Source organism: Echinops telfairi, unplaced genomic scaffold (assembly GCF_000313985.2).
Source record: "Echinops telfairi isolate 266 unplaced genomic scaffold, ASM31398v2 ScPeMD7_7424;HRSCAF=8462, whole genome shotgun sequence".
Taxonomy (NCBI): Eukaryota; Metazoa; Chordata; class Mammalia; order Afrosoricida; family Tenrecidae; genus Echinops; species Echinops telfairi.
The window spans coordinates 8,524,492-8,538,478 of record NW_022111324.1 but is presented as its reverse complement, the minus strand read 5'-3'; the positions used below and the strand labels follow the sequence as shown (position 1 = coordinate 8,538,478).

At 45.1% G+C, this 13,987-nt stretch overlaps 1 protein-coding gene across 1 annotated transcript in view; it reads left to right on the top strand.

Moving 5' to 3' along the window:
• Window positions 1–13,987, top strand: part of DPT (dermatopontin) — a 35,914-nt gene that overhangs the window by 7,553 nt on the left and 14,374 nt on the right. Inside the window, exon 2 of the mRNA XM_004706747.3 lies at window positions 7,834–7,959. Coding sequence (XP_004706804.1) covers window positions 7,834–7,959 — 126 coding nt within the window. The remainder of the gene's footprint in view (window positions 1–7,833; window positions 7,960–13,987) is intronic.

Sequence of the window (13,987 nt, the reverse complement as noted above, 5' to 3'; positions counted from 1 at the left end):
TTTATTAAAAGAGACCTCGCACTTCCTGTCTGCTCTGGCTGCGCTGCCGCCAACAGTGAGCTGTGTGGCAGCACCTGCCACTATAGTCCAGAGTCCAGCGTTACAGTAGCTTTGGGGGGTCCTTATTTTCATGGAGGTTTTATTTTCGGAGGTGTCTTATATTTCAGCAAGAGGCAAAACTGTAAATAGGTCTTATTTTCAGGGGATGTCTTACTTTTGGGGAAATGGTGCCATTTGCCATTTGATCTATCAATATTACATGTGCATTAGGAGGCTCTTGAATATTTGTCACATTTTAAGATAGACACGGAGGCAGCATTTGATTTCTTAGTTGACCAATATTGTAAGCACTGCTGCTCATGAACTCCTGTGATTAAGCTTTCTATAGCTACATGGCTTGGAATTGCTCTCAAGCCACAATTGCTCTCAGGATATAAGTATATACAGCTCTCAAGAGAACTGGATCTTTTGAGGGGTATAAGGTAGACTCTACTGCTTCATTTTCCCAAAATGAGGCAGATATTTGTATTTGAGGGAGGTATTTACTCAATCATGCTACATCTTTTTGTATCCATTGAAGCCATTAAGCAGGCCACTTATGCTTCACCATCTTAAAAGATGGTGGAGAGATTAGTAGGCTGAAAATTGGGCATAGAGAAGATAGCTGAACTCTTACCCAGACGAGGGCAGGAGGAGAGCGGACGGAGTACAACTCAGCATGATTGACAGAAACTCCTCATATTCCCAGCCCTGTAACGAGAGGGCAGCCATGAGTGGCGCAATGGTGTTTGCCTTTGAACATTCAAGGGTAGCATAGTTCAGATGAAATGAGTGAGAGTGACATCGGCGTGTCATAAAGAAGTAAAGGAAGTGGGAGTTGGAACTTGCAAGGAAGGAAGTCTTCTTGGAGGAGGTCAGGCTTGAAATTGGGTTTGATTCTCTGATGCCTAATTTCGATGACTCGTCTCAATGTTCCACCAAAACGGCACCCTGACAATTCCCAGGGCACCTCAGACATTTAGAGAGATTGCTTCCGGGAGACTAGGATGTGGCTTCTCCTTTTGTTAAAATGCAAATCCGCAGGATAATAGTAATAATAATAACTTCTGCCTCTCCTGCCGTCTACTAATGCCATGTGTGCTGGGACACATGCTGGCCACTTGGAAGCCACGCTGTCTCTTTACTCCTCACAACATTCTATAGGGTAAAGAATCGTGTCTGCTAACTTGCAGATATGGATAGTAGCTCAAGGGAGTCAATAATGTTTTCATCTAAATGAACGAATCTCTTTGGGTGGAAATGAAGCCCTCAGCTAATTGGGAAGTAGGACATTTCACAGAGGTAAGGAGACTTATATGACATGGTTTTGCCAACCCACAGAGGTAACCAGTGGCCTTGCCCAACCTGCTCAGAGCCTCTCTTGGTAGACCCTGGCAGGAACCCTGGGAATACAGCTGTAATAGGTGGAGCTGCGAGGGAAGAGAATGGCCCAGCTGGCCCCATCCATTTTGCAAGACTTTGACAGTTCTTGATAGTAATATTTTTCTCTGATTTGTTCAACACCCAATCCCACTTCATACCCAACTTGTTGGGATATTCCTATGTGTTTGCATTGTAACCAGTAGGGACTGGAAGGAGAGACTAAACCTCCACAGAGAAGCCTAATGCTTGTGCACTTTCTATTTCTGGCCTCTGTCACTCTGCTTCTCCAGCACCCCAGGACCTGATCGAGAGAATGTAGAGCCAGGAGAACGCACTGATCTGAAGCTGAAGGACAAACGTGCTCCCTGATTTAAGGAGGGTTCTTTTCCCTGCATCTCGTGGCTTCCATGTTTTACTGTTACAAAGACCAGAGAAGGTTTTCTGTCTTTGCATTCAAGATAATTGCCCCAAGATAAATCCTTTTCAGAAAGAGTGCTTTCTCAGAACAAATTCGTGGATATTGTTGTCAGAGGAGGACTAACTGCCTTGTGAGTTTCCTTGTAGAAATGCCTTAATGTTAGGCGAAACACACTGGTAGAACTCTCTTTCCATATGGAAGGCAAACCTTTGATTCCTGGTCAATGGACTTCACATGCAACCACCACCTGTCTGCTCCTGGAGGTTGGGGTGCTGATATGATGTTGATGGATTTCATCAGTTTCCAGAGCAAGACAGACTAGAAAGAAATGTCTGATGATCTCTTTCTGCAAGTCAGTCAATGAAAACCCTATGGATCCCAACAAGCCAATCTGCGAATGATCATAGGATGGGTCAAGTGAAGTCAGTGTTCATTCCATTGTGCACAGGGTCCTTTGAGTCGAGGACTGGTTGGACAGCATTTATCAGGAACAGCATGACGTTGTTGATTGTTAAACTGAAACTGATCCTCCAGCTTCCAAAGGGATGTTGAGAAAGATGGTACGTCTTCTCAAATAGAGAGGAGAGAGTCTCTGAAGCAGGTTTCGGTGCCCTCGTGGTTCCGAAGAAGGTTTCTTTAGAGTTCATGGACTCAATGAGGGTCATGTCACCGTCCATCAGGAAAGCTGCAGTTCTGGTCAGTACTCAGTTCTGCAGGAGCAATGACTGCGATGCTATGAAGAAGTGAAGCGGAGCTTTATGAAGATCATCTGATCACCGCCCATTCATTTCATTTCATTTCAATTACATACAAATGGGCTAAAATAAAAAATAAATAAATACAAATGGGTTTACCAGGGCAAGCCTCCCCAGTTCCTTCATCCCCTCAGTCATAGACTGACTGCCCTTACACTTCTCACCTGCCTGGCACCTAAAGTCTCCCATGTTCATAATCCTACAGTTGGTGCTTAGAGTTCCAGTGAGTTTTGTTAGATAAGGTACGTTTTTTTTTAAGTAAAAAAGAAAGAAAAAAGAAAAGGTAGTCAAAAGTGAGAGGAATGGGGTAGAGTCATGTCCAAATTTATTTTTATTACCACGCTCCTTCTGGAGAAGGCCTCATCTGCTCTCTGTGTTTAGGAGAAGGCCCTGGAGCGGAGGGAGATGGTGCGAGTGGGAAATGAACTGCTCACTCATGCTTCATGGTCTACTACTTGGGGAGAGCTTCAGACCTCTCATAGGTTTGAGTGGCGGGCTCTTAAAAGTCAATTCTGCCTCTGTCATTAGATGACCTGATCATTCATTCATTCATGCATTCATTGAATGTTTTAGGAACACTAGACACTGGAGAATACAAAGATGAAGATTAAATGATCCTTTCCCTCAAGGACTTTACCATCGATTGGGGCAATATGACGTACACAAGTAACTCTGCTACAAGACACACAGGTATCAGCAGCTAAGACAGGGAACCTCAGGGAGCTGCTTGATGGAAGCAGCAGCTCAGATAATCCCATGAGTGCACCAGGGCCTCAGGGACTATGGAATGAAAGACAGGAGAAGCCTTTTTGAGGTTCCCCCAATCACCACGTGGAGTAAGCGCAAGTAGGCTAGCAGGAGTCGATTACTTATGAAGGATGATAAAATAGTCTTTGGATATTCTATCTGCACATATCTCCCACAGAACTTTAACTATATGCTATTTGTAGGCAAATAGATCTGCCTTGGTAGCAGTATGGATGGGATCATCCTTAAAAACAAGGATGGGGAGACTTCATCCACATACTTGGCCATGTTATTAGGAGAGTCCAGTCCCTGGAGAAGGACAGCATGCTTGGTAAAGCAGAAGGTCACGGACAAAGAGGAAAGTCTGCAACAAGATGGACCGGCACAGTGGCTGCAACAATGGGCTCAAACATAGAACAAATTACGAGGGTGGCCCAGGACTGGGCAGTGTTTCCTTCTGTTGTACAGAGTGTAACTGTGGGTCACAACTGACTCAGTGTCACCCAACACAAACAGCAGCATTAGCATGCTCATTTTACAGATGAAAAGACTGAGCTCACCAGAGATCAAGAAAGGACCAAGTGGACTCAGCTAGGAGTGGCAAAGAATTCAGTTCAACCGCAGCCCCTGCTCTTCGCCACTCTGCAGTGCTGCTTTACGCGTGAGCATAAAACCATGCCTTCCAGAGATCCAGTTCCAGAAGGAATGGTTTTATTGGTGGGGCACATCCAGGCGTTTGATTCTACCAAATTCCCCAAGCAGACGCTCTCTAACAATCTGCACCCAGGTACCGAACATCTTGATCAAGGAATCTATGGCCATTTTGACGGCTCATCAGAAAGGGAAAAGTGTGGGACAGAATATAACGCTCTCATGCACACTCAGTTCTTTTGCCGCCATAGAGGTTGAATGCACCTTGACACTATTGCCCTGAGAGTGTCTTTAAACCTTAACCCCCAAATATTCCCTGAAATCTTCTTAAAACCAACCACAAGTTTAGCATAACTAGTAAAGAGTGTCTGCCCTGCACATTATGCCCTCATGAAAACTTAGGAAGGCGCTTCAGGACAGTTCATGGAAAACTTCCTTTATCTTTCATTCTGTTTCCCCATGAACTTTTTGAAGTATCCTTGTATCTGTGTGTGATCAACTTGGCAATAGCAACTCAAAAAACTCAAGGGCAGGGAGGGGATGTTCACAGCGGGGGAACAACTGGAAAAAGGATGAGAATGGTTACACAACCCAAAGACTGTCACCACCGTCCCTGAATTGTACATGCAGAAACTGTTGAATTCGTTTCTGTTTTTCTGACTATTTTCTCAATACAGCAACAAAACACCAATTTTAAATGAAAAAATATGTTGAAAATGTGAAGGCTGCCTGAACAAAGCTGGGAGAAGGAGGTTATGCTTGGTTAGCTACTGCTGATCATGTCTCAGGGCCTATAGAAGTCCACATAATCTTCCTAGGACAGTGTTATCTGAGGTGGCGTGTGGGAAAGTGACACACACTTCCCACACCGAGTCGGGAGGCGGCTGCCTGGCTGACAGCCGGTGCGGAATTCATGGAACTTGGATGGCCTTCAGAACGTGTACCCTGTGAAGCAGGTCAGCTTATCTTACTACATTTATTTTTACTCCCGAGAATTTACCATGATGGAAACTCGGTCAGCTGTGGTGGTCTGAGTGCACAGCACAAAACCAAGCAATGGAGCCACAGCTCCAGGGAAACAGAGCCTCCGTTTAGCTCATCCTGTGAGGGCTCCCTTGTCGGGGAAGGCAGCACCTGCACAGAGCTAAGAGGGAAGTTTACAGAGACCCTCTGTCTGCTGCACATTCTCTCTAGGGACACATATGGGTTTTGTTTAAGACTCTTAGACCAACTGCATTATTAGGATAGAGGGTATAATGGACCATCTTAGACAATCACACACAACTCCCTCGATGCTCTACCATCAATGTCATAGTCCTGTTCAAGCATGTGGCTGCCTGGACTGTGCCAACATGGCAAGTTCCTCATGGGATAGACACAATGGTCAAGCAAGGAAGGCTAGAGAATCAAAGTACTAGTGGTCTCAATTGACACTTTTATCTGGATTATTGATCCCCTATCACCTGAGCTCTTTATTGTCTGTAAGAGTTTCTGAGCATGGAATGCATGCTAATTTGCCTATCTGACCCCAAACCAAGCCTATCTCTCAACAGTGATTGATACAGAATGGTCACAACATAAAACTTTGTTGGATGGATAAAGGAGTAAATCAATGCATAGCTGCATGCATATATAGGTGAATAATTATATAAATTAAAGAAGAGATGCTTTCCTACCAGAGACATGCACTATATATCATATCTAGTTTTGCCAGACCCACAAGTTCATTTCCAGCAATTAAAAGGAGCAAAGTAAAAGCCAGTTGCTGATGGTGTTACTTCCAGTTTGTGTGTCAGCAAGGTTTTTGTGGTAATTACATAATCTGTTGTCAATTTGAGGCTTAAGAGTGAAGGGGTGGAATTTAGCCTGTCAATCCAATCACAGATCGATGACCTCATTTGGAAGTGCTAAGGAGATAAATCGCTTGTTGGAGGTAGGACACACACTCACTCCCTGCAAGACATTGCTGACCAGAAGCCACATGAAGCTACCCTGATGCAGCCAGCGCCCTGGGAGCTGGAGGAGCCACATGGAGACCCCCGTCAGCATTGAGATGCTTACAACGCCACTGGATCCACAGGACTTCCTACCAACTGGCCTGTGATCTTCCTACATTTGACATCATTGCATGTGTTTCATGAGTCTGAAGAGGACTTTATAGATTGGTATTGGACATATGGGCTAATATCGGACTTAAGGATTGATCTGGGCTAGGTTGGGAAACTGTCTCAATATTCAATTGCTCTTGTATATAAAGCTCTTTCCTATACACATATGAGTGTCTATGAATTTGTTTCTCTAGTCTACCTGGACTAACACAGTTTCTATTACAGGTTATCATGGGGTATTTATTCTTACTTTATTCATCCTATTTCCTGGAACCTCATATTCAAAAACTGTACTGTCATTCCCAAATCCCTCTGTTGTACCACATGGACAACAGTCTATCATACTTGCTCATAAAGAGGAATATAATTGACGGCAGAGCTGGGTAGAAAACATTGAAAACTTGTGGAAAGTCTCATCTGGGCCAGGTAAAAACTGGCTTGTGGAGAACAGCATCCTGATGATCACACAAAGAGTGGCAAGTCTTAAGAGACTGCGGGTAAGGTTTAGGAAAAGGAACCTGGGTGGCAAAACAAAACAAAACAAAGCCAGTTAAGTATTCTCCTGCTAATGGGAAGGCTGGTAGTTCAACCCCATCCAGAAATTCTGTAGGGTCACTGTGAGTCAAAAATTGACCCAACAGCACCTGAAAACAGCAACAATGACAACAGCAGTCAGGGGCAGAATGAGAGAAAGTAATACTGGGGACCGAACTAAGGAAGACAAGATTACCCTGTTCTAAGTCAATACTGTAAGATCAAGGAGAGTCTAGGCTCGCTAAAAAGGTCTGTGAAAATAAGGAGGCCAGCTACCTAGATCAGCAACAACATGAATGTTAAGGGAAATGCATATGACCCCAAAGAGAATCTTTTTTTTTTTTTTTGGAGAACAAGGACTGAGCAACAGAAACAGGTAGAGGGACCTTGGGGATTTCAGTTGGCCCATGAGAACCCTGGAAGAAGTGCATCCATTTTCCAGGACCCAAGGTGGGCACTGGGAATGGGATTCTGAACAAAACACTTCCTAATTGAGCAGATCTTATAGCAGAGTGAGCAGGCAATGGAAAGCTTCCTGGATAAGAAGCCTAAGGCTAAGGTTGTGTTCCCACCTTCCCCCAGGTTACCTGTTATCTGGAAAAATCATTGCACCCATGTGAGCTTCCTGGGCTCGATCTGGGGTGGTGGCTGTTGTTAGGTGCCCTCCAACTCAGAATGGCCCCATGCAGGGGACAGACTTATATTAAATTTCAAGTGCTCATCCTTATGCTGAATTTCTAGGGCTCTGCTCTTGAGCAGAAGAAACATTTATTTGAAATTGAACAATTCATTGTATTTCTCATTAGTTTCTTTTTTATTTTAAAGTTCAAAGAAATGGCAGTCTATTATCTTTTATCTTTATGTGAAATGAATAATACAATCGTGCATTTATATTGAAAGTCCTCTGTCTCTATTTCCATCCATTTATGCATTCTTCCATCTATATATTCATAGAGAAAGATCAAAAACAGTATTCTCCAGGCTTCTTTTGTGTGATAGACTGTGAATTTTAAAAATTTTAATGGTGAGTATGTCATTTTTACAAATAAAAGGAAGTCTATTTTTACATTAAAATACAGTGAAGTATTTTAGGACCAGTGAGAGAGTGGCATGCTTTAGTAATTATGGGAATTTGCGTCGTGGGAAGGGGTCTGTGGGTGTATCGATGTCCTTATGTTACTTGGACTGTTCTCTTTAGGTACCAAACGTGTTCCAACAATGGACTGGTGGCCGGGTTCCAGAGCCGATACTTCGAGTCAGTGCTGGATCGGGAGTGGCAATTTTATTGTTGTCGTTACAGCAAGAGATGCCCGTATTCCTGCTGGTGAGTCTGGGAACCACTCCAAGCCCCATGTGGGCTCTTGGGACAGGAGGAGAGCATGAGAGTTTCCTCACCTTCAGATAGCTCTGAGCTGCCACAAGCAAGCCGGGAACACTAGAGGTAGCATATAGAGGTAGCATATAGAAAAGGGAGAATGATCTGAAAACCAGATGGGTGGATGAATGAAAGGAAAGGCTGGAAGAATGTCCACTTGGGAAGAACCTTAGGGATTCTGTTAGCCAACGTTCCCACACCCATCTTTTGATAGAAGAAGAAACAGTAGAGCAAGGAGAGACTTGGCCTAAAGTCATCCAGCTATTTCATAGGTGTGCCAAGTCTACAGCTGAGGCCTGTGGACTCCTGTTCCAGTGCTCCCTACTCTTTACCATTCTAAGGTCTCATCATAGTATAAGCAAGACTTCTTTGGGAGATACTAACTCTTTCATTGATTCACATCTCAATGATTACATATAATTATAGATAGAAAAAGGACACTGTTTCCTATATCAATTTATCACTCTAGGCTGGTCATTCTTGTTCCTCTCCTAGGGCAGATGACCTACCATTCCCTGACCCAGCGTTCTTCATTGACAACAAGAATGTGCGTAGATTTATTTACCTTGGTAACAGACCCTGGGTATTGTTGACTGCACAACTCCTTTCAAGTGCTTCCATCTGCAAACAAGCCAGGCTTTTCAGTCGGGGAACCATGTTTTCCAAAAGTGTGGACATTTCGTGGTTGGCTCACTCAGCTGATTTATGTCTCTCCAATGCGATGTCTGAAAGAACAGCCTAAGGGTTATGCTTGTTCTCTGCAACCAGTGCTCCTCCCCAGATGCCAACGCGGGGCAGGATGTCTCCAGGCATAAGCAACTTCAAACATGTAGTGTTTTTGTTTGGGGTTTTACTTTTTTTAAAAAAATGACCAATAGTAAACTCAGAGTTGTAAGCCAGTCGATGTCAGCCTCTGTGAGCTGAAGCAGGGGCCTCCTTAAGCTCTCTGAAACTGAGTCCAGAAAGCAGTTCATACTTAGTCACAGCAGCAAGGCAAGTATAGCTCGAGTGTATAATGTATCTACAATTGCGCCTGGACCAGAAAAGACTTAAAACGCTGTCGTGAGAGAGTAAGGGGACAAAGCATGGTGTAGGCACTACAGGACCGTGAGTTCAAGTCTTGGCCCTATTGCCTCTGCCTCCCTCCGCCACTGTGGCATCTTTAGTAGGGTTACGCTGCATCTCAAAGAAAAACATCACCGCTGTCCAGACTTATGACGACCCTGTGTGCCTCAAGATACAAAGGGTTTGGTTTTTAAATGTGATTTTTACAGAGCTATATCCCCAGGACTTTCTTCTGTGGCAGAGTGGGTTACATGTTGGGCTGCTAAACCAAAGGTCCACAGTTCAAAATCACCATCTGCTCCATGGTAAAGATGAGGCTTCCTACTTCCATAAAGAGTTCCAGTCTGGGAACACCACAGGGGCAGTTCTCCCTGTCCTGTAGGGCCACTCTGAGTCACAACTGACAGTGAGTTGAGTTCTTCCATCGAGCCATTGGGTGTCCTGAACTGCCAACCCGGCGGTTAGGTGTCAATCTCAAACTGTTTGTACTACCCACTAACATTGGCTTCTCTAAAGAGCGCCAAGTCTATCACTTAGAATCATGATCATCTTTTTTTCTCTCTGAAGTTTTAAAGAATGTGATGAATGCTATAGAACTTATCTACAGGAGTGAGGGGGAGAACGCACTCAAGCACCTCCACACTGAAGTTTACAGAGAAAGTCCGGAGCTCTCCAACCCACAGAGGAAAGACACGCTGGAAATAGACTGTGCTGTCGTCACAGAACCCTTCTAGAGCCTTTTGATCATAGATCCCAAAAGCCCAGGTCAGACTATCTTGATCCCAAAGATGCTTTTGCACAGGACACTCCAGATGCTCAGGCTGCATGAAGATCCTGATCGGAACTGACTCCAACAAGTGGGTAGGAAGTGCCTGCTGTGGCTTGAGAAGCCTGGCTTCCCTCAGTCTCCTTCATCCGTGTGCTAAGGGAGCAGGAAGTCACAGGGTGAAAGCTGCCTCCATGTGTTGAAAGACCTTCAAAGCCATTTAAAATGTAAATAAATGATCTGAAAGAGTAATCACCATAGCAGTACTCAGTTGATCCATTTACTACACCTTGGGCCCCAAAGGAGAAGACTAGGACTGGGTGCCCTGGGGGCCAAGAGGAGGGTGTACAGGAGCAAGAGAGGGAGCAAAAGAGAAGTCATCCCATTGGGCTGCAGATGACAGGCCATCTAAGGGCAGCTAGATGACTAGACGTGGGTGGTCTGCTTAACTGCCCTTCATATTTGCCTCTGTTATAGTGTGTAATGCTCTGTGTCTGACCTGTGAACAGTGCTCTCTCTCCCTAACCTGCTCTTTGTGCTTGGAACATAGCAAATGCTTCGTAACTATTGAATGAGTGATCGGCTTGATGGTTCTGGAAGAAGCCCAGAAGAAGAGAAGTTGGACCAGAAAATAGAATTCCCCAACGATGTGTGAGAGTCTGAAAATCAGAGACACTTGGTGTGTGTAAATAGAGCAGACTGAAATCGAAGCCTCCACTCCATTTAAAAATCTCGACGTGAGTCTGGAATCCATGTTGAATTTGCAAGCAGCCTTTTCTCACAGCAGTTCCCCTATCCTTTGCTGCTGACCTAACCCTGTCCTCTGGAGGGGCCAGTCTTTTCCCCTGAGATCTGGCAGGCGCAGGACATCACTGTCTGTTTCCAGTGTCTTTTCTTCAGAGAATCTTTCCTCGATGCGCAAACAGACACAGGATCAGGAGCCTATATCTGTAGGGCCTGGAGGCACAGCGTTATTTACAGTGGGGGTTCAGAAACAAACGTGATTGGAGAAGCAATTTTGACAGCAGGTTTCCAGAAAATTCTCCCCTACCATTGTCTTTTGACCGTTCTGGAAGACACTGAACAGCAGGTACCCTTAACCTTGTTTAACCCCACTTACTTTCTCCAACTGTCCCTGTGAGTCCCCACTTTTAAATATCCCAACATTTACTGCTGAATTGTCTTTCAGACAACCATGGTTTTGTCATGTTTAGCTCCTGTTCCAACTGGGAAAAACTGGTTTCTTCCTCTTTGTCTGACCTGGAGGCCACTTGTACTCTGTGAATTTGGGCAAATTCCCCATCTGCTCAATAAATCTGCTCATTTTACTTTTCCTGAGTACCCATTTTCACCCCAGTGCACTCACAAATCTTTCTCTAATCTCTACCCATCATGTCACCTGGGCCCGAGATGTAAGCTCTGTACAAGCAGAGATCTCACCGTCGATGTATCCCAAGCCCCTTAAATAATGCAAGGCACATAGTAGACAGTAACATTTATTGAATGACTCCAGCCTAGTTACACCAGGAGGATTAAGTGTTCTCAGAGTCTATGCCCAGCATGTAAACCTCAGCACACCATGACTATCATCACCCAGAGCTGGCTCACCTCTGGGCAGAGCCCCTTTAGCCTGCCAGCTACAGTAGAGGTGTCTCCTCACCGACTCACCAGCCCTTCCACCAGCCAGGTAACCCAGTTAGGGGTGGAGGATCCTGCAAGAGGCAGTCCTGCCACTAGGGCTAATCACACAGAGGGACAAGAAATGTACCCTCTTGGACATCGTGTCAGGATGTGCACAAACACATTCCTCCTGGGTTGAGGGGGGAAAGATGAGACAGCTGCATCCCCCACTGCTGCGAAGCCCAGGGTCTCTGTCAAGATGAATGGAGAGACCACTTTGTCTACTGGCCACATAGTTCCCAGCTGGAGGCCTGGCTCCTGGCCAATCAGGAGAGCAGCAGGGAGTGTCCTTGGGGTCCAACGCATTTGGTAATAAGACCTGTAAGATCCTGAAGCTCCCTGGCCTTTAGGGAAGCTATCTAACACCAGAGGTAGAGGAGGGATGGAGGTACTGTCATCTGAAGTGCAGGTAGTTTACCCTGAAGCAGGGCAGCCAATTACCCCTGCCAAGTCAGAGGAGGAAAGGGAACTGTTTATTAGCACAGATACACCAGCAAGGAGACCGCAGCAGCGCACAGCAAACTGTCTCTGTGGCGTCCTGTTTGAAATCAGAATCCAGAGAAAGTATCAACCTTTTGACTTTGGAATGTGCACTTTGGGGTGTCAAATATAGTTGTGTTACATTGACTCGGTTCTCAAGGTAACTACAGGGAAACAACTGTTGACCATGAGCAAGTAAACCAATAAGGTTTGTTAAGTCTTAGGCCAGGCTCAGGATGAATCTGTTCACGAGATAGCAGGGCTTAGCTTTCCATCAGTCGCCATCAGGTAAATCAGAGAATACTCTCAGCAGTAGCTGGCCCTTTTAGGTAACGTCCACACCCAACCTGTAAGTAGCAAGTTTGAAAAATTCCATAGAGACTGCATTAAGTAGAGTTAAGGCTAACTGTACAAGGGTTTTTCTAACACATTCATTAAAATAACTTGGACTACAGTAAGGAAGAAATAAAGGAAGAAACATCTACCTCCTAGAGAACCCCCGTGTTTTATGTATTTTTGTGATCTGTGTAACTGACCCTGGGGGCTTGCGCTTCATCTTGTTTGTCTGGATTCTGAAAACTGACAACCCTCAGGTCGCTGCCTCGGGCCTCGAAACCGAACTCGATTCCTAATGACTTCCATTTACCAGTTGTTGGCAATTCTGGGTCCTAGGTTGTGCCTACTTCCTCTCCAGTTGTCTTTGGGGCAACCCACCCCCAAAATGCTAAGAACTTAAAGACCCTGGAACACAGCCCTAAGATTAATGATTGAAAAATAAAGATAGCTTTTTCTTAAAGTGCCCGAGATTTCAGATCTCCAGTGAGCACTGGCAAAATGCACGCCTACCCTTGGTCAGCAATGGCATCCATTGCCCCACCCCCACGGACATCCAGACATGCCACTGAAGGCCAGTAGCGTCAAAGGATTGGGATAAAATAGAGGGATACTCAGAAAGACATGGAGGGTCAACTTTGAAGCAAGTCCCATGATGATAAACTTCTCTTTGGATGGCTACTATTTCAGATTGCATCATGCTGGAATGAAAACCCAGGGCAGTGGTGGATCTGTGGTAAAAGCTCCCTATCCATGCAAGAGATCTGGGTTTGATTCCTGGTCATGGCAGCGGGCACAACCATCACCCACCTGCCGGTGGAGACGTGCATGTTGCTTTGCCTGTTTAGCAGTGCTCAGGGACTAAGATAGACTAAGAAGAGAGACCTGGTGATCAACTTTTGGAAACATAGCCTGTGAGAGCCTTACAGATCTTAACAGCCCAATCTGCAGTGGATTAAGAGGCTCTGGTGGTGTAGTGGTTACACAAGTTGAACTATGACCCTAACAGTCCCATAAAGAGTTACACTCTCAGAAAGCCACAGGGGCAGTTTGACCCTGCCCAAAGGGTCACAATGAGTCTGCATCCACTTGATGGCAGTGGATTTTGGTTATCATGGGGTTGGCATAGAATGGGGCAGGGATAGGTTCCATTGTGCTTGGGATCGATTGCCATGAGTCAGGGGCCGATTTCCCGGGAGCTGGTACAACAGCAGAACTGAAAGCTCCCACCATTGTCAAGGGTCATGGTGCTTCTTTGAAGGAAAACTTTGAGAAGCAACAGAACGAGCTCGCAGTATGTAGCTGGTCTGTCTAGACAGTTCAGTGGTAACTTTCAATTGCCCAAGTCATGTCATTTTATTATACGTTCTTCTAGAATGAGGGAAGCTTCTGGGCCATCGATTAGGTTTTATTTCTTTAGCCCCAGCATATCACCTGGCATAAAGTCAGTCCTTAAGAATTTTTTTCAAATGAATATTTGAATGTGGCTGGTTGCTGGAAGCAGCAACGTGGTGAAACCTAGTATTCTCATAATGGGTGTCACATGATTTATGTGAAAGACTTCCTTCACGGGCAGTATTGTATTTGGTCCTTCGAACAGCCCAATGGAGTGGATTCCTTCCTGTGCTGAATCCAGCCGATAACTGTTGAACT